The following is a 20,947-nucleotide window of genomic DNA, read 5'->3' on the forward strand; positions in this document are numbered from 1 at the left end:
CAGCCAAAAAACTCTTAAGGCTTCATCAGGACTAGGGCACATGTATATATAATTTCTTCAAATTTCACCTATAGATACAAATTCAATATTTCTGTATTACTAATTTTATATGTACAATATAATACAAACATATATCATTATTTACACTATATATACACATCGGAGCATAAGACCGGGTCATATGACCCCAACATTGCAAACAAAGATACATTCCAAGAGAATGATTGAATCGATTGGAAGCTAGATTAATTGAAAAATACCACACTACAGTTTTGGGACTGAATGACAGATGAAATATGGTCTTTACTGCATTAGAACAAATTTAATGATTAAAAGGCATTAAGTATGTGAGTTGTTCGGTGTTACCTCGCAAATACAGGTTTCTGAAAATTTCTGATAAAAAATGTCTGATAAAGAAATGTTATGAGTTGTTTTGCAGTTAAAAAAAACATTGGATGGAGATTTGGAGAAATAATTCACGAATACTTTACAAGATACCTCGACAGAACGACTTCTACTAGTAAGTTTTGAATATTGAAGTATCGTGGTCAGGATTGCTTTAGTAAGTTCCCGTGTATTGGATATTTAGATGACCATAGCATTCCCAGTTAATGGAATTGATGATCTGGGACCCTACGGGACTAAATGAAATAGCTGTATGCTCCATAATACCCGCCTTGGTAAGAGATATTATACATCTTAAGGCCATACTCCATTTAGTTGATAGAGAGGCCTGATATGCATATACATATTGATTCGAGCATATGTACAATATACCTCTATCACTTTTAGTAACAGATAGAACCGGTACACAGTGGTGTTAGTGCACTATTAGGTTTATGTTTATATCACTTAATTTTGGTATGTTTGGCCCGCCACTTCAGTGATTCTCTTGGAATGTATCTTTGTTTGCAATGTTGGGGTCATATGACCCGGTCTTATGCTCCGATGTGTATATATAGTGTAAATAATGATATACGTTTGTATTATATTGTACATATAAAATTAGTAATACAGAAATATTGAATTTGTATCTATAGGTGAAATTTGAAGAAATTATATATACATGTGCCCTAGTCCTGATGAAGCCTTAAGAGTTTTTTGGCTGAAACGCGTCGACAACGATTTGGAAGACATTCAGTTGAATTATTGATTATTTTGGATTCACTTTAACAGAGTACTTTTATGAAAGTAGAGATCATAATGAAAAAAAGATCTCAAAAGTTCTCGAGTAGGTTTGATCTTCATTAGAAAGGAATGCTTGAGTAGATTAATCCTATAAGCATCCTAATTGAAATATAGGGTCTCATAGATGTATATGTTCATTGATTTCTGATTTCTTGTAAGTAAAGATTGTAAATATTATAAATGTTTTTGTATATATGTCTGAAAGATTAATCTTTATATATTGATGCTGAAATACAAAACAATAAATATACTTAGACACAGATCTAAGGAAAGATATACTCATTGTTGGGTCGGATTTACTATGTATGACTACTAAAAATAATGATAACATAGTTCACATTGAGGATAAAATAACTCAAGGGAGGAGATAATTAATTTTTCTCGTCACCAGAACGTAGAAATATCATTAATCCCTAGGCGTTCGTTTTTTCTTTAAACTTGATTAAGTACCCAGATGCCAAAGGGTTATTATGGGTTCCCCCTTTCTTTTTAAAAGAAAAATTTGGAAGAGTCAGCATCAAGCTACAGATAGGGAACTTAGATCCATGCTCTATGCTGTCTATGTACATAGCCGAATTAACACGCAAAAGACATAGCGGATTGTTTCTTTACATTCTCCTTTTTAGCTGTGTGTTTTTACATTCTATGGTTAATACATATGAATTTATGTGTTTTTTTTAAACTTGTGTGTCATATGAATTTGTATAAAAAAGATTTATTTACTGAATAAAATATACTAATAATTTGACTTAATCATTGAGGAGTACGATATGTGTGGAATATAAGCTTGATTGGAGTGTGATGTGTTGAACTTAGATCCCATCCAAAGGGAACATTTCTTTTAACTTGATAAGTTACCGGCCGCTCCATCCCTTTGAATTTCAGAGCCCCCTCTCCTTGATTTTAAGGTAGGACCAAGGAAAACCTGAGAAACAGTCCTTCAGAAAAGCACACCAGCAATCCTCCAACTATGGGGTGCTGGTCAAGCCTTCCCCAATTTATGGCTACCATTACTCATACTGGAATACTTAGTCCTGCTTGGGCCGGCTTCCCAAGTTTGGGAGGGGGCTTCAGGGCAGCTGCTGCTTCCACAGCCCTAGCTTCTCAGCAGAGCCTCTAAATAATGGCTACTATCTGCCAATGAATATTGCCGAGATGAAGCGGCAATAAGAAATGAAATATGATTTTACAAAGATTTTTGTGTAAAAACCAATAAGAATTTTTAAAAAACGCGATTTACCACAACTGAACACAACTCTAAAACTTTATAACAAGCGGGACAAAGACTGTTGGCTAGAAAGGCAGCTGGTAACAAAGTAGGAGAGCTAGGTCGTTCATCTTGCATGACGAAGAAGGTGAACAAAACAGAAAGTGGATTAAAAGCAAAAAACGTTACTTTGACACTTTGTTTCTCGTCTGATCCTTCGGTCATCAGGTAGGCCTTGTCGCCATCTGTTCCTTCCACGCTCAAGAAGCAGTTTGTTGTGTGACCAATCCCACTCGGAAGCACTTTATCCCATAGCATCGAGTTGATAACAGTACTTTTGCCACTGCTTGTTCTGCAGATAATGAAAACGGAATATTCATCAATATTAAGTGCTGTCATTTTAGATTTCTAAGCTAATAATATTTCAAGTGATGTTTCAGTATGACGTGAATGGATTATTTGCAAAACAACCTTGATAAGAACCATGAAAATCGAGAGTGTGTGTGAGAGAGAGAGAGAGAGAGAGAGAGAGAGAGCTCCGCAGTAAGAGCTTAGCCCACTCATTACCCTACCATAAGGCATATCCCTACCGCCAACAATAACAGAAAGGCGCCAAGTAACAACTTATTTATTACCCCTTCTAGATCAGGCTTCATGTGAAACTGCAAATGCTAAACCGCATCATTTTTCAGTGATGTGCCAAATACGCTGAAGAGATGCATTTAAATGTACATACTGGTTTCAAAATGGTTTTTCAAGTGCTTATGACTCCTCGGCCTGGTCGCACAAACTGGCAACTGCTGTAAGCAGATGCTATAGCCCGTGCTTACTCTACTAACTATAAACTGTTACAACTGTTTACGAAGCTGAGCAATATGTGGTTTACTACTTCGGCACGTCTGGAATTGTGAAAATAGGAAGAAGTAAACATTATTTACCCATTATCTTCATTTTCATCATGTGTAACCTCATCATTATCAGAACACTTTGGAACGTATTTCAGGGTTGAGTGGATTTCTTAACAAGCATTGGCAAATGGACCCGTGTCAGACTTGCCAAATTAATATATGCCCATAGACACAGGGTGGCCCCATTACTGCACACACTGAAATTGTAAACTGAGAAAACAAAAGCCCTGCATCACCCGTGGCAAGGCAAAGTGTAAGCATGTGTGATATGCAGAAGAAGCTGATCTGCGGTGCTTTCAGTAGCACTGGCTACAAACAGCAAAAGCTGTAACCACACGCTAAAAGCTACAGCCAATAGACATGGAGGAAAGGTAAGTGGCACTCACAGGAACCAATGAGAAGCCAGGAAAGAGAGGAGGCGGGATGTAAGTCCCTTTTAAGCTCATATTAAAACAATAGACTTCCCAAGCAAACCTTAAAAAACACAATACTTTTATTCTTAATAATAAATGAAAAGGCGGAGGCCCCTGCAAGGAAACTAAAGCACTGCTGCATTAATGTTAGAGGCTAGGAAGGCCCAGAATCCCTCCCTCAAGAGACACCATGAAAGTCATCACCTGAACAACAATATAGGCCGGTTAGCTACAAATTTACTAAATGTATCCCCAATGGTGAAGTGAGAAGTTAAGACATTCTTCTGCAACACATCATCATCAATCATAACCGGTTAGAAGCGGGTAGGGCCATCTCTTCCCTAAGATACAGAAGGCAGGGGAAGAGAACCCATAAAGTGACCCCGAAAATAAACAGCAGTTTACTAATGCCCTTCCCCTCACAAATTTGGGGGCACCAACTACTAACAATAGCTCAGCTAAAACTGCTGCAAAGAGTATGAACGAATTTCCAAGTCACATCACAGCAGCAACTACACAGAAGGAATGTTAACTAGACACCGATGAAACAGATGAGCCACAGATTACAGGCAGCCACACACAGGTCACAAAGCAGGCAGAGTCTCATCGAACCTAGAAAGAATATTTTAGGTATGGCTGCACCTCCTCCTGAAAGTCCACACGCTACAGAATATTGTTTGGAGGTACAAAAACATTTTGTCTTAAACATTTAAGTAGCCATGTCGAGATTTTCATTAGTAAAGAGCTAATTACCAGAATACAAATCCAAAATTAATTAAGGTTAAAAAGACTGATGAGTCATTAAAACTACCGTATTGAGATTGAATAGTATAGAAGACCTACAGCTACTTGTTTAAAGTTAAACTTACCTCTTCAGAATGTTCCAAGATTGAAGATGCAAAAGAGCTTGAGATGCAATTAGTGCTACTCACATGCAATTAACAATAAGAGTATTAATTTCATTATTTAGAATATTTCTATAGAGCACAGTTGCCCAAGTTGCAGGTGCACTTTACAAGTTAAACAATAAAGGCGACAAAGTCTTGCATGGAACAGGCCAAGTTTCAATAGATGAAAAGATGTTTCCCCTGTGGTACTGAGTCAGGAGAGAAGAGAGGAATTTGGGTAAATAAGGGTAGGTACAGAAGGTGGGGTATTGAAAGGTTCAAAGAGACTGTTTGGATAAACTTTATTCGGTGTAAAAAACATCATAAAAGTATAAGACAAGTTAAAAAAATCGCTTCATTATTTACACACTTTTGTACAGTATAGTGAACTAATGACCACTTTCCCCAATGTAGCCATACTATGCATATGGAGACTGAGTAAGAAAGGGAGGGGTAAAATGGTGAGAATGAGTCAAGATTTAGAGGACAGCAGAGGATAGGGTAAAGTGAAGCAAAATCATATTTCATGCGGTTTTCAAAAGGGGGCATCAGATAATCTTGTAAGAGCAGGTGTTACTGAAGTAAAGTTCGAACAGGAGGGGTTTTAGTTGAGATCTGAAGGAGAAGTAGGATTTAGTGGTTAGAATATCTGTAGGCAACAAGTTCCAGTGAGAGGGGTGCGATCCAGAGAACGTAAAACAAAGTAGAAGGATCTCAGTCCTTGAATTTCATCAGAACAGTTGAATGTATTTATTACAAGCTTCTGCCTAAAGTGGAACCACGTTCCAAACCTATTTGAATTGGTGGGGAGGGGCTGAAAATTGAAAAAGTATTTACTGCTGCAAATGTGCAGTGGAGTGCATTGAATTGAGCACATGACACTTTGATGTAGGCATGACGAGGGCTGGGGAGTTCGGAAGGCGGCATCTTTGGCCTGCATCAACTACCAATGCCAGGTTTAGAAGGTCATATGCTGCCGATGTAGGTGTAGTCAAAGGTGGCGTAGAAAAGGAACCGCCTGGGATATTTCTCACAGGTGCAGCACAGCACCAGATGGTACTTTGAGTGAAACCACATTCTCTGCTAGTACATGTATGAATGAGGATGAAGGGCAAAAAATCGGGCGTGTCACTCTGAAATGGCATACAGTACATCAACTGCTACTTTCAGCTAATGAGTAGGTGCCCATTATGCTGCTGCTATAGGTCCATGAGTGGTGTGCACGCGTGTGTATAGTTTGATGTTTGAATACACACTACGCTCTCTTTCGCTAGGTCATCACTAGCGCTCTCTATTTGGCAACTACTTCTCTCCTATCTGCACCTTTCGCCTCTTAGAGTCATGACTGATGCGCCTTTCTTTCATTCATCCCTGTTGGAAAACCACTCCCACACTAGAAGGGGTGGTGGTGGTCTTCCGGACACACTGTGGTAGCTTGGCTCGAGTGGTCAGGAATCAGGCTCCGTGCTAAGCATACAACATACCCAAACAATAACCATGCGTGCATCCGTTCCAAAAACGACTCTACACCGTAAAAATTAGGAAAATAACTTTCTTTATCTGCTTTTTCTCTTAGTTGCTGATTGGAGAAAATAAATAACAATCACAATATACAAACTTTTTAGAAAGTGCAGGACAAATAAATACTGGCTTAATGATTCAATAAATAGGGGTGATCATAAATACTGAAGGCATAAATAAAAGTGCAATACAGACAGGCAATTAAATATTCTGAGGCAATAAATACTGTAACCAATAAATATTGTGCATCAATAAATACTGTGGACCAATAAATACAGTGGAACAATAAATAGGTTAAATACAATAAATACAATGCCCCTAATAAATACTTAAAAGCTGACAGTGACACTCATGGAATCAGATCACTTTTGATTCCTAAGGGCTGATTTGGCCCAGGCACAGCTTGTGGGGATGTGGAAGGCTTGGGGGTGTCTACTCCCTGGCTTGGTCAAGGCTGAGGCCTAAACTGAGGTAGATAAAGGGGGAAAATACCAGAGACCTGGCTCTCTCTCTCCACACAACTTCTCTAGATTAGTCCCAGTTCACCCCTGGCACAGTCAGGTTGGTTCCAGCACCTCCCTAGCCCCTTAGAGCAGTCTCTCAGGTCTCCACAGGGCCTTAGGCGCCCTCTACTCCACTTACTGCCCTTTTTCTGATGCTCCGACGCCGCTGGAGTCGGGTCGATGCCGTGAGGCGGTTCCAGCTCGATGTCGGCGGCCTCGGCACAATGTCAGTTCTTTGACGACGCCGGCAGGCGGCTCCGGTCTCGATGTCAGCGGCCTCGGTTCGATCTCGACCTCCGATTCGATGGCGTCGGGCAGTCTTTACTCGATGTCGACTTCGGGCGGCTCCGGTCCGATGGCGACCTCGGCTTCGATGACGTCGGCCGGCCTTGCCTCGATGTCGACTTCCGGCGGCTCCGGAGTGCGATCCTCACTCCCGACCTCCGGTGCTCCTCACAGGTTTCCGGCGACTCCGGAGTGCGACCTCCACTCCCGACCTCCGGCACGATTCTCACAGGTTCCGGCGACTCCGGAGTGCGATCCTCACTCCCGACCTCCGTTACCCTTCACCTCGGCCTCCGACGACTCCGGAGGGCGGACTTCACTCCTCCGATGACGCCGCTCACTCGACCTCGGGTGACTTCCTCCTCGACCTCTGGTATTCCTCACGACCTCTGACGGCGCCCTCTCTCGACCTCTGGCGGCTCCGGGTACGACGTCTGCTTTTCCAGTCAGCGCCGCTTCTCCACGTCTTAGGCTACTCGACGTCGGACTTCAGGGAAACCAGCTTCCAGGTCAGGATCTTGCTGTTCTCTTGTTTCTAAGGCCTGTTCCTGCTGTCCAGGTCCTTAGGATGGTTTTTCTGACTTCTTCCCACACAGGGCTCTAGGCTGGGCTCCGTCAGTAGGGACTAGTATCAAGGGTGGGTTTATGGACCCCACTCCAGGCACAAGTTTCCACCCCTGCTGCTTCACTCCTTCCTCCTTCAAGTTTGTGCTGCTCACTCTTCACCAGTCAGGTGCCAACTGCCAGCTCCAACTGCCAACTCTCTGTCTTAGCTTCCCAACATTCTAAACCGCCTCCAACTGTCACAGGGTTCTGGAATGTTCTGGAAGGTGCTGGTAGGTTCCAGTGGATGCTGGTGATGTCACAGGTGGCCACCATTTTGTGCTTCAGGCCTCCAGACAGAAGTTTCAGGGGTAGCTAAAATGGCTCCCTGAATCTGCAGCAACACGAAAAAGTCTGGTGGTTCCCAAAAAGGAAAAATTCAAACAGGGTTTGAGGCAAAGGTGGGACAAAATAAATAATGATGAGGAGGGACCACCCAAAGGGCTGACAGGTCTAACACGCGTCCCCCCCAGCTGAAAGTGGGGAGAGCTACCCAACCCCTTGGGAGTTCTCATCACTAAGGCGGAAATACCTTGAGAGACCGTCTGCATTGGCGTGGTCCACTCCAGGCCGATGTTCCACCTGAAAGTCCATTCCCTGTAGGGAGATAGACCACCTCAACAACTTGGGATTCTCCCCCTTCATTTGCATCAGCCAACGAAGGGGTCTGTGGTCGGTCTGAACCAGGAAGTGCGAGCCAAACAGGTATGGTCGCAACTTCTTCAGAGCCCATACCACTGCAAAGGCTTCACGCTCTATTGCACTCCACTTCTGTTCCCTGGGAAGTAGTCTCCGGGATAGGAAGACCACGGGTTGATCCAGACCCTCTTCGTTGAGTTGCGATAACACTGCCCCAATGCCATGTTCTGATGCATCTGTCTGGACAATGAACTCCTTGGAAAAGTCTGGGGCCCTTAAGACCGGGGCCTCGCACATGGCTTTCTTCAATCTCTCAAAGGCTTGCTGACAAGCCTCCGTCCAGACTACCCGTCGAGGTTGTTTCTTGGACGTGAGCTCCGTGAGGGGGGGTACGATGGTACCGTACCCCTTCACGAAGCGGCGGTAGTATCCCGTGAGGCCCAAAAATGCTCGGACCTCAGTCTGTGTCTTGGGGGGTTCCCAGGCCATGATGGCCTCGATCTTCGCCTGGAGGGGTTGCACCGCTCCCCTACCCACCAAGTGTCCAAGGTACACTACCGACCCCTGCCCGATCTGGCACTTGCTGGCCTTGATCGTCAATCCAGCTTGTCTCAGGGCCTGGAGAACAGCTTGCAGGTGACGCAAGTGATCCTCCCAGCTGTTACTGAAGACGGCTATGTCATCCAGATAAGCAGCAGAGAAACTCTCCATTCCGGTGAGGATCTGGTTTACCAGGCGCTGAAACGTGGCAGGTGCGTTCTTGAGCCCAAAGGGCATCACACAGAACTGGTAGTGGCCATTGGGCGTGGAAAAGGCTGACCTTTCCCTTGCTCCATCAGTCAAAGAGATCTGCCAGTACCCTGAAGTAAGGTCAAAGGTACTTAGATATTGGGCAGCTCCCAGCCGGTCAATCAATTCATCTGCCCTAGGGATCGGATGAGCATCAGTTTTGGTCACTGAATTCAGTCCCCGATAGTCCACACAGAACCTCAGTTCTGGTTGGGCACCCGGTGGTGCAGCTTTTGGTACTAACACCACCGGACTAGACCAGGGGCTGCTAGAAGGTTCAATCACTCCTAGCTCCAGCATCTTAGTGACTTCACTATGAATGCTGGCCTTCACCTTGTCTGACATCCGGTAGATCTTGGACTTCACAGGTGGGCTGTCTCCTGTGTCCACGTCATGGACGCACAGGTGAGTCCTACCCGGGACAAGGGAGAACAACGAGGAGTACTGCCCCAGGACCTGGCGACAGTCCTCCTGCTGTTCAGGAGTTAGAGATGGGGAGAGAATCACTCCCTCCACCGACCCATCCTTCTCTTGAGACGCAAACAGATCAGGGAGAGGCTCGCTTTCCACGTCCTCTCCTCCGTCAGTCACCATCATCAAGATGACTTCGGGCCTCTCATGGTGGGGTTTGAGGCGGTTGGCATGCAGCACCCGCAGGGGCTGACGAGGGGTCTTCAGGTCCACCAAGTAGGTAGCCTTACCCTTCTTCTCCAACACCTCAAAGGGTCCTGACCAGCGATCCTGGAGGGCACTAAGCTCTCCCGGTTCGATCACCCACACTTTCTGGCCAGGCTCCAACTCCACCGGGTGAGCATTGTGGTCATACCACGCCTTCATTACTGCTTGGCTGGCTTCCAAGTTGTCAGAAGCTTGCTTCCACAACTTAGCCATTTGGCTCCGGAAGGCCAGCATGTAGCTCACCACATCCTGGGGAAGCTTTCTGGGAGTTCTTTCCCATCCGTCTCTCACCAGGTTGAGAGGTCCACGTACAGGGTGCCCATACAGAAGCTCGAAGGGGCTGAAGCCCACTCCCTTCTGTGGCACTTCCCTGTAGGAAAAAAGTAAACAGGGTAGGAGGACGTCCCATTTCCTCCGCAGGCTTTCAGGCAGACTTCTGATCATGCCCTTCAAGGTTTTGTTAAACCTCTCCACCAGACCATTGGTCTGGGGGTGGTAAGGAGTGGTGAACCGGTATGTCACTCCACACTCCTTCCACATTGCCCGCATATATGCTGACATGAAGTTAGTCCCCCTGTCGGACACAACTTCCTTGGGAAAACCCACTCGGGTAAAGATTCCCATCAGGGCCCTTGCCACAACAGGTGCTGTTATGGTCCTCAGAGGTATTGCCTCTGGGTACCGTGTGGCATGATCCACCAAAACCAGGATAAACCTGTGACCAGCTGTAGTTGGTGGATCTAATGGACCCACAATGTCGATGCCCACCCTTTCAAAGGGGGTGCTAACGACAGGAAGTGGTTCCAGGGGAGCTTTCAGCTTCACCCCTGTTTTCCCACTGGCTTGGCAAGACACACATGTCCGGCAGTAGGTATCGGATGACACTTTCATCTGAGGCCAATAAAAGTGTGGGACAAGACGGGCGAAGGTCTTGTCTTGCCCCAGGTGTCCTGCCAATGGTATCTCGTGAGCCAACTCCAGAAGGAAGGCTCGATAACGTTGAGGAACTACCAAGGCTCGTGACGATCCGTGTAGGGGTGCCTTGGGTTCACTGTAGAGGAGGCCATCCTCCCAGTAAACACTGTAGTTCCCTTCAACGTTCCCTGCTGCCTGGGCTTCGGCCTGTCGCCTCAGCCCCTCAAGGGTAGGGCACTCCCTCTGGCCCTGGCAGAATTCCTCCCTGGACGGGCCTCCCTCCACGTGCCACTCGGCCGGGATGGGTAGGTCCTCCAGGTTGGTAACGTCCCCCACCGCAGACTCCTGGTCCACCACCTCCGGTGGCCTATCCGTCCTACGGGGTGGGGACGCCGAGGCAGGCTCCTCCTGTCCTCGGTTCTTCCCTTGACTGGCAGCTGGCTGGGCCTTTGTTCCAGGCTCCAGCCGAAATGAACTCCCTCTTCGGGTAGTCGTGGACCTTGTGCTAACACAGGCCCAGTCAGGTGTACCCAGCATCTCGGTGTGAGTCCGGTATTCCACCTCCTTCCAAGCGTTGTGCTCCATGTCATTCCCCAGCAGACAATCGACTGGCACGGCAGGGCTTACGGCAACTCGAAGTGAACCTGCAACCCCCCCCCCCATTCAAAGGGAACCTCGGCCACTGGATAGTGGCCTGTTCTGCCGTCAGCCATCGCGGCTGGGTGGAGTACATCGGGAATTACCTGCTCTGGAGACACCAGTTGGCTACGCACCATAGTCATACTGGCTCCTGTGTCTCTCAGAGCCTCCCCTCTTTGGCCGTTGATGGTGACCCACTGCCCATACTTTGCGGTATTTGCGGGCACCTGGATCTTAGGAACCATCTCCCGTTCTCCCAGGGACACTAAAGTGACACCCGCCCACTCCCTTCCCTTAGTTAAGGGCATCTCCTCCCCGAGCACTACACTAGCTACTCCGGGGGTCTTTCCTCCAGTGGGAGGGGGTGGTCGTTTCAAGCACTTCGGGTCTCCTTTATAGTGTCCAACGCCACCGCACTCGTAGCAATGGACAACCCTTGGCTGCTGACTCTGGCCAGGATTAGGGTTTCTGGGCGGGTTAGCCTTAGGGGTGAATCCTGTTCCCTTCCCTTGGAAGTTATTTTGGGGGCCTTTGGAGAACTCCTTTTTCTTTTCCCCTCCCTCTTTCTTCTGGGGGGCGCCCTGTCCGGCCTTTTGAGTATCCCCTCCAGTCCCCCTTGTGGACACCCGGGTACTAGCCCAAATGTCCGCCTCCTCAGCAAGCTTCCGGGGACTGGTCAGCTTGCTATCCACCAGGTGTTGTCGCAGTTCAGGGAAACATTTCTCGAGCAGGTGTTCCTTCAGTACTAGGTCAAACAACCCCTCGTAGTTCCTCACTTCACTGCCCTGAATCCAACCTTCCAGTGCCTTCTTTGCATAGTCCAGGAAGTCCACCCAATTCTGTGTGCCCAGTTTGTGACTACCCCTGAACTTCTGTCTGTACTTTTCGGGTGTTAGTCCAAACTTCCTTATGAGCGCCAGTTTCATGGTGGGGTAGTGGGTCTGCTCATCCTCTTCGAGGGCCAATAAAGCATCCCTACCAGCTGGAGGCATGTACTTGTACAATCCCCCTCCCAGTACTTCTCTGGAACCCCATGGGCCCTCAACGAGACCTCATAGGCCGCTAGCCACTTGGCGATATCGTCGCCCACTCCATAGCTAGCTACTATGTCCTTTGGCAGGTATGGTTTAGGTTCCCTGGTGATCTCTTGGGTTTGGCTGCCACCATTAGGAACAGGTTGTGCCCCGATTCTCAAGATCTGAAGATCTATTTCTTTCAGTCGTAATTCATGGGCCATCCTCTGCTCCTCCTTCTCCTTCTCCAGCCTTGCTAAGTCCCATGTGAGCTGTCTTTTCTCCCTCCGGTCCGTTAGCTCCACTTCAGACAAGCCACCGCTAGAGGCACTGCTGCCCTTCCTAGAAATGGTTCTGGGCCCTGCTGACAGGTTCCCCACCTCAGGTTGGTACATCTCAGCCCCCTCGGGGTCAGGCTCTCCATCCCTGTCTTCCTCCTCAGCCTTGCTTTCTCGGCGTGCCTCCCCCCAAGCCCTTAAGCTGGTTTGGAGTGCACCCTTCTTTGCTCCTGGGGGACAGTACACCCCCTCCCGCTGGCAAAACTCCCTGAGTTGGGCCACAGTGTACGTTTCTAGATTTTCTAGTACAAACTCCATCTTGCCCACTCAGGTTAGAGGACAGGTTTTGTGCAGTAACTATGCAGGGGGGTACCTTTAATAATACCTCCTCCCACCACCAGAGTAAATTTGGAAAAAACAAAAACCCACAATTAGGAAGGCCGCTCTTGAGAAAACTCCCGGTGTAGGCCTATGGACTACCCACAGTTATTGTTGAGTATGCGTAGGCACAGCTCTATCCCACCACTGAACACCAATTTATGTTGGAAAACCACTCCCACACTAGAAGGGGTGGTGGTGGTCTTCCGGACACACTGTGGTAGCTTGGCTCGAGTGGTCAGGAATCAGGCTCCGTGCTAAGCATACAACATACCCAAACAATAACCATGCGTGCATCCGTTCCAAAAACGACTCTACACCGTAAAAATTAGGAAAATAACTTTCTTTATCTGCTTTTTCTCTTAGTTGCTGATTGGAGAAAATAAATAACAATCACAATATACAAACTTTTTAGAAAGTGCAGGACAAATAAATACTGGCTTAATGATTCAATAAATAGGGGTGATCATAAATACTGAAGGCATAAATAAAAGTGCAATACAGACAGGCAATTAAATATTCTGAGGCAATAAATACTGTAACCAATAAATATTGTGCATCAATAAATACTGTGGACCAATAAATACAGTGGAACAATAAATAGGTTAAATACAATAAATACAATGCCCCTAATAAATACTTAAAAGCTGACAGTGACACTCATGGAATCAGATCACTTTTGATTCCTAAGGGCTGATTTGGCCCAGGCACAGCTTGTGGGGATGTGGAAGGCTTGGGGGTGTCTACTCCCTGGCTTGGTCAAGGCTGAGGCCTAAACTGAGGTAGATAAAGGGGGAAAATACCAGAGACCTGGCTCTCTCTCTCCACACAACTTCTCTAGATTAGTCCCAGTTCACCCCTGGCACAGTCAGGTTGGTTCCAGCACCTCCCTAGCCCCTTAGAGCAGTCTCTCAGGTCTCCACAGGGCCTTAGGCGCCCTCTACTCCACTTACTGCCCTTTTTCTGATGCTCCGACGCCGCTGGAGTCGGGTCGATGCCGTGAGGCGGTTCCAGCTCGATGTCGGCGGCCTCGGCACAATGTCAGTTCTTTGACGACGCCGGCAGGCGGCTCCGGTCTCGATGTCAGCGGCCTCGGTTCGATCTCGACCTCCGATTCGATGGCGTCGGGCAGTCTTTACTCGATGTCGACTTCGGGCGGCTCCGGTCCGATGGCGACCTCGGCTTCGATGACGTCGGCCGGCCTTGCCTCGATGTCGACTTCCGGCGGCTCCGGAGTGCGATCCTCACTCCCGACCTCCGGTGCTCCTCACAGGTTTCCGGCGACTCCGGAGTGCGACCTCCACTCCCGACCTCCGGCACGATTCTCACAGGTTCCGGCGACTCCGGAGTGCGATCCTCACTCCCGACCTCCGTTACCCTTCACCTCGGCCTCCGACGACTCCGGAGGGCGGACTTCACTCCTCCGATGACGCCGCTCACTCGACCTCGGGTGACTTCCTCCTCGACCTCTGGTATTCCTCACGACCTCTGACGGCGCCCTCTCTCGACCTCTGGCGGCTCCGGGTACGACGTCTGCTTTTCCAGTCAGCGCCGCTTCTCCACGTCTTAGGCTACTCGACGTCGGACTTCAGGGAAACCAGCTTCCAGGTCAGGATCTTGCTGTTCTCTTGTTTCTAAGGCCTGTTCCTGCTGTCCAGGTCCTTAGGATGGTTTTTCTGACTTCTTCCCACACAGGGCTCTAGGCTGGGCTCCGTCAGTAGGGACTAGTATCAAGGGTGGGTTTATGGACCCCACTCCAGGCACAAGTTTCCACCCCTGCTGCTTCACTCCTTCCTCCTTCAAGTTTGTGCTGCTCACTCTTCACCAGTCAGGTGCCAACTGCCAGCTCCAACTGCCAACTCTCTGTCTTAGCTTCCCAACATTCTAAACCGCCTCCAACTGTCACAGGGTTCTGGAATGTTCTGGAAGGTGCTGGTAGGTTCCAGTGGATGCTGGTGATGTCACAGGTGGCCACCATTTTGTGCTTCAGGCCTCCAGACAGAAGTTTCAGGGGTAGCTAAAATGGCTCCCTGAATCTGCAGCAACACGAAAAAGTCTGGTGGTTCCCAAAAAGGAAAAATTCAAACAGGGTTTGAGGCAAAGGTGGGACAAAATAAATAATGATGAGGAGGGACCACCCAAAGGGCTGACAGGTCTAACACGCGTCCCCCCCAGCTGAAAGTGGGGAGAGCTACCCAACCCCTTGGGAGTTCTCATCACTAAGGCGGAAATACCTTGAGAGACCGTCTGCATTGGCGTGGTCCACTCCAGGCCGATGTTCCACCTGAAAGTCCATTCCCTGTAGGGAGATAGACCACCTCAACAACTTGGGATTCTCCCCCTTCATTTGCATCAGCCAACGAAGGGGTCTGTGGTCGGTCTGAACCAGGAAGTGCGAGCCAAACAGGTATGGTCGCAACTTCTTCAGAGCCCATACCACTGCAAAGGCTTCACGCTCTATTGCACTCCACTTCTGTTCCCTGGGAAGTAGTCTCCGGGATAGGAAGACCACGGGTTGATCCAGACCCTCTTCGTTGAGTTGCGATAACACTGCCCCAATGCCATGTTCTGATGCATCTGTCTGGACAATGAACTCCTTGGAAAAGTCTGGGGCCCTTAAGACCGGGGCCTCGCACATGGCTTTCTTCAATCTCTCAAAGGCTTGCTGACAAGCCTCCGTCCAGACTACCCGTCGAGGTTGTTTCTTGGACGTGAGCTCCGTGAGGGGGGGGTACGATGGTACCGTACCCCTTCACGAAGCGGCGGTAGTATCCCGTGAGGCCCAAAAATGCTCGGACCTCAGTCTGTGTCTTGGGGGGTTCCCAGGCCATGATGGCCTCGATCTTCGCCTGGAGGGGTTGCACCGCTCCCCTACCCACCAAGTGTCCAAGGTACACTACCGACCCCTGCCCGATCTGGCACTTGCTGGCCTTGATCGTCAATCCAGCTTGTCTCAGGGCCTGGAGAACAGCTTGCAGGTGACGCAAGTGATCCTCCCAGCTGTTACTGAAGACGGCTATGTCATCCAGATAAGCAGCAGAGAAACTCTCCATTCCGGTGAGGATCTGGTTTACCAGGCGCTGAAACGTGGCAGGTGCGTTCTTGAGCCCAAAGGGCATCACACAGAACTGGTAGTGGCCATTGGGCGTGGAAAAGGCTGACCTTTCCCTTGCTCCATCAGTCAAAGAGATCTGCCAGTACCCTGAAGTAAGGTCAAAGGTACTTAGATATTGGGCAGCTCCCAGCCGGTCAATCAATTCATCCGCCCTAGGGATCGGATGAGCATCAGTTTTGGTCACTGAATTCAGTCCCCGATAGTCCACACAGAACCTCAGTTCTGGTTGGGCACCCGGTGGTGCAGCTTTTGGTACTAACACCACCGGACTAGACCAGGGGCTGCTAGAAGGTTCAATCACTCCTAGCTCCAGCATCTTAGTGACTTCACTATGAATGCTGGCCTTCACCTTGTCTGACATCCGGTAGATCTTGGACTTCACAGGTGGGCTGTCTCCTGTGTCCACGTCATGGACGCACAGGTGAGTCCTACCCGGGACAAGGGAGAACAACGAGGAGTACTGCCCCAGGACCTGGCGACAGTCCTCCTGCTGTTCAGGAGTTAGAGATGGGGAGAGAATCACTCCCTCCACCGACCCATCCTTCTCTTGAGACGCAAACAGATCAGGGAGAGGCTCGCTTTCCACGTCCTCTCCTCCGTCAGTCACCATCATCAAGATGACTTCGGGCCTCTCATGGTGGGGTTTGAGGCGGTTGGCATGCAGCACCCGCAGGGGCTGACGAGGGGTCTTCAGGTCCACCAAGTAGGTAGCCTTACCCTTCTTCTCCAACACCTCAAAGGGTCCTGACCAGCGATCCTGGAGGGCACTAAGCTCTCCCGGTTCGATCACCCACACTTTCTGGCCAGGCTCCAACTCCACCGGGTGAGCATTGTGGTCATACCACGCCTTCATTACTGCTTGGCTGGCTTCCAAGTTGTCAGAAGCTTGCTTCCACAACTTAGCCATTTGGCTCCGGAAGGCCAGCATGTAGCTCACCACATCCTGGGGAAGCTTTCTGGGAGTTCTTTCCCATCCGTCTCTCACCAGGTTGAGAGGTCCACGTACAGGGTGCCCATACAGAAGCTCGAAGGGGCTGAAGCCCACTCCCTTCTGTGGCACTTCCCTGTAGGAAAAAAGTAAACAGGGTAGGAGGACGTCCCATTTCCTCCGCAGGCTTTCAGGCAGACTTCTGATCATGCCCTTCAAGGTTTTGTTAAACCTCTCCACCAGACCATTGGTCTGGGGGTGGTAAGGAGTGGTGAACCGGTATGTCACTCCACACTCCTTCCACATTGCCCGCATATATGCTGACATGAAGTTAGTCCCCCTGTCGGACACAACTTCCTTGGGAAAACCCACTCGGGTAAAGATTCCCATCAGGGCCCTTGCCACAACAGGTGCTGTTATGGTCCTCAGAGGTATTGCCTCTGGGTACCGTGTGGCATGATCCACCAAAACCAGGATAAACCTGTGACCAGCTGTAGTTGGCGGATCTAATGGACCCACAATGTCGATGCCCACCCTTTCAAAGGGGGTGCTAACGACAGGAAGTGGTTCCAGGGGAGCTTTCAGCTTCACCCCTGTTTTCCCACTGGCTTGGCAAGACACACATGTCCGGCAGTAGGTATCGGACGACACTTTCATCTGAGGCCAATAAAAGTGTGGGACAAGACGGGCGAAGGTCTTGTCTTGCCCCAGGTGTCCTGCCAATGGTATCTCGTGAGCCAACTCCAGAAGGAAGGCTCGATAACGTTGAGGAACTACCAAGGCTCGTGACGATCCGTGTAGGGGTGCCTTGGGTTCACTGTAGAGGAGGCCATCCTCCCAGTAAACACTGTAGTTCCCTTCAACATTCCCTGCTGCCTGGGCTTCGGCCTGTCGCCTCAGCCCCTCAAGGGTAGGGCACTCCCTCTGGCCCTGGCAGAATTCCTCCCTGGACGGGCCTCCCTCCACGTGCCACTCGGCCGGGATGGGTAGGTCCTCCAGGTTGGTAACGTCCCCCACCGCAGACTCCTGGTCCACCACCTCCGGTGGCCTATCCGTCCTACGGGGTGGGGACGCCGAGGCAGGCTCCTCCTGTCCTCGGTTCTTCCCTTGACTGGCAGCTGGCTGGGCCTTTGTTCCAGGCTCCAGCCGAAATGAACTCCCTCTTCGGGTAGTCGTGGACCTTGTGCTAACACAGGCCCAGTCAGGTGTACCCAGCATCTCGGTGTGAGTCCGGTATTCCACCTCCTTCCAAGCGTTGTGCTCCATGTCATTCCCCAGCAGACAATCGACTGGCACGGCAGGGCTTACGGCAACTCGAAGTGAACCTGCAACCCCCCCCCATTCAAAGGGAACCTCGGCCACTGGATAGTGGCCTGTTCTGCCGTCAGCCATCGCGGCTGGGTGGAGTACATCGGGAATTACCTGCTCTGGAGACACCAGTTGGCTACGCACCATAGTCATACTGGCTCCTGTGTCTCTCAGAGCCTCCCCTCTTTGGCCGTTGATGGTGACCCACTGCCCATACTTTGCGGTATTTGCGGGCACCTGGATCTTAGGAACCATCTCCCGTTCTCCCAGGGACACTAAAGTGACACCCGCCCACTCCCTTCCCTTAGTTAAGGGCATCTCCTCCCCGAGCACTACACTAGCTACTCCGGGGGTCTTTCCTCCAGTGGGAGGGGGTGGTCGTTTCAAGCACTTCGGGTCTCCTTTATAGTGTCCAACGCCACCGCACTCGTAGCAATGGACAACCCTTGGCTGCTGACTCTGGCCAGGATTAGGGTTTCTGGGCGGGTTAGCCTTAGGGGTGAATCCTGTTCCCTTCCCTTGGAAGTTATTTTGGGGGCCTTTGGAGAACTCCTTTTTCTTTTCCCCTCCCTCTTTCTTCTGGGGGGCGCCCTGTCCGGCCTTTTGAGTATCCCCTCCAGTCCCCCTTGTGGACACCCGGGTACTAGCCCAAATGTCCGCCTCCTCAGCAAGCTTCCGGGGACTGGTCAGCTTGCTATCCACCAGGTGTTGTCGCAGTTCAGGGAAACATTTCTCGAGCAGGTGTTCCTTCAGTACTAGGTCAAACAACCCCTCGTAGTTCCTCACTTCACTGCCCTGAATCCAACCTTCCAGTGCCTTCTTTGCATAGTCCAGGAAGTCCACCCAATTCTGTGTGCCCAGTTTGTGACTACCCCTGAACTTCTGTCTGTACTTTTCGGGTGTTAGTCCAAACTTCCTTATGAGCGCCAGTTTCATGGTGGGGTAGTGGGTCTGCTCATCCTCTTCGAGGGCCAATAAAGCATCCCTACCAGCTGGAGGCATGTACTTGTACAATCCCCCTCCCAGTACTTCTCTGGAACCCCATGGGCCCTCAACGAGACCTCATAGGCCGCTAGCCACTTGGCGATATCGTCGCCCACTCCATAGCTAGCTACTATGTCCTTTGGCAGGTATGGTTTAGGTTCCCTGGTGATCTCTTGGGTTTGGCTGCCACCATTAGGAACAGGTTGTGCCCCGATTCTCAAGATCTGAAGATCTATTTCTTTCAGTCGTAATTCATGGGCCATCCTCTGCTCCTCCTTCTCCTTCTCCAGCCTTGCTAAGTCCCATGTGAGCTGTCTTTTCTCCCTCCGGTCCGTTAGCTCCACTTCAGACAAGCCACCGCTAGAGGCACTGCTGCCCTTCCTAGAAATGGTTCTGGGCCCTGCTGACAGGTTCCCCACCTCAGGTTGGTACATCTCAGCCCCCTCGGGGTCAGGCTCTCCATCCCTGTCTTCCTCCTCAGCCTTGCTTTCTCGGCGTGCCTCCCCCCAAGCCCTTAAGCTGGTTTGGAGTGCACCCTTCTTTGCTCCTGGGGGACAGTACACCCCCTCCCGCTGGCAAAACTCCCTGAGTTGGGCCACAGTGTACGTTTCTAGATTTTCTAGTACAAACTCCATCTTGCCCACTCAGGTTAGAGGACAGGTTTTGTGCAGTAACTATGCAGGGGGGTACCTTTAATAATACCTCCTCCCACCACCAGAGTAAATTTGGAAAAAACAAAAACCCACAATTAGGAAGGCCGCTCTTGAGAAAACTCCCGGTGTAGGCCTATGGACTACCCACAGTTATTGTTGAGTATGCGTAGGCACAGCTCTATCCCACCACTGAACACCAATTTATGTTGGAAAACCACTCCCACACTAGAAGGGGTGGTGGTGGTCTTCCGGACACACTGTGGTAGCTTGGCTCGAGTGGTCAGGAATCAGGCTCCGTGCTAAGCATACAACATACCCAAACAATAACCATGCGTGCATCCGTTCCAAAAACGACTCTACACCGTAAAAATTAGGAAAATAACTTTCTTTATCTGCTTTTTCTCTTAGTTGCTGATTGGAGAAAATAAATAACAATCACAATATACAAACTTTTTAGAAAGTGCAGGACAAATAAATACTGGCTTAATGATTCAATAAATAGGGGTGATCATAAATACTGAAGGCATAAATAAAAGTGCAATACAGACAGGCAATTAAATATTCTGAGGCAATAAATACTGTAACCAATAAATATTGTGCATCAATAAATACTGTGGACCAATAAATACAGTGGAACAATAAATAGGTTAAATACAATAAATACAATGCCCCTAATAAATACTTAAAAGCTGACAGTGACACTCATGGAATCAGATCACTTTTGATTCCTAAGGGCTGATTTGGCCCAGGCACAGCTTGTGGGGATGTGGAAGGCTTGGGGGTGTCTACTCCCTGGCTTGGTCAAGGCTGAGGCCTAAACTGAGGTAGATAAAGGGGGAAAATACCAGAGACCTGGCTCTCTCTCTCCACACAACTTCTCTAGATTAGTCCCAGTTCACCCCTGGCACAGTCAGGTTGGTTCCAGCACCTCCCTAGCCCCTTAGAGCAGTCTCTCAGGTCTCCACAGGGCCTTAGGCGCCCTCTACTCCACTTACTGCCCTTTTTCTGATGCTCCGACGCCGCTGGAGTCGGGTCGATGCCGTGAGGCGGTTCCAGCTCGATGTCGGCGGCCTCGGCACAATGTCAGTTCTTTGACGACGCCGGCAGGCGGCTCC

General features: G+C 49.4%; 1 protein-coding gene across 2 annotated transcripts in view; it reads right to left on the reverse strand.

Annotated features, from left to right (window-relative positions):
* Window positions 1–20,947, reverse strand: part of MFN1 (mitofusin 1) — a 199,430-nt gene that overhangs the window by 145,770 nt on the left and 32,713 nt on the right. For both annotated transcript variants that reach the window (XM_085635396.1, XM_085635397.1), the window contains exon 4: window positions 2,585–2,747. In XM_085635396.1, coding sequence (XP_085491522.1) covers window positions 2,585–2,747 — 163 coding nt within the window. The remainder of the gene's footprint in view (window positions 1–2,584; window positions 2,748–20,947) is intronic.

The sequence above is a fragment of the Triturus cristatus genome, chromosome 11 (genome assembly GCF_964204655.1).
Source record: "Triturus cristatus chromosome 11, aTriCri1.1, whole genome shotgun sequence".
Taxonomy (NCBI): Eukaryota; Metazoa; Chordata; class Amphibia; order Caudata; family Salamandridae; genus Triturus; species Triturus cristatus.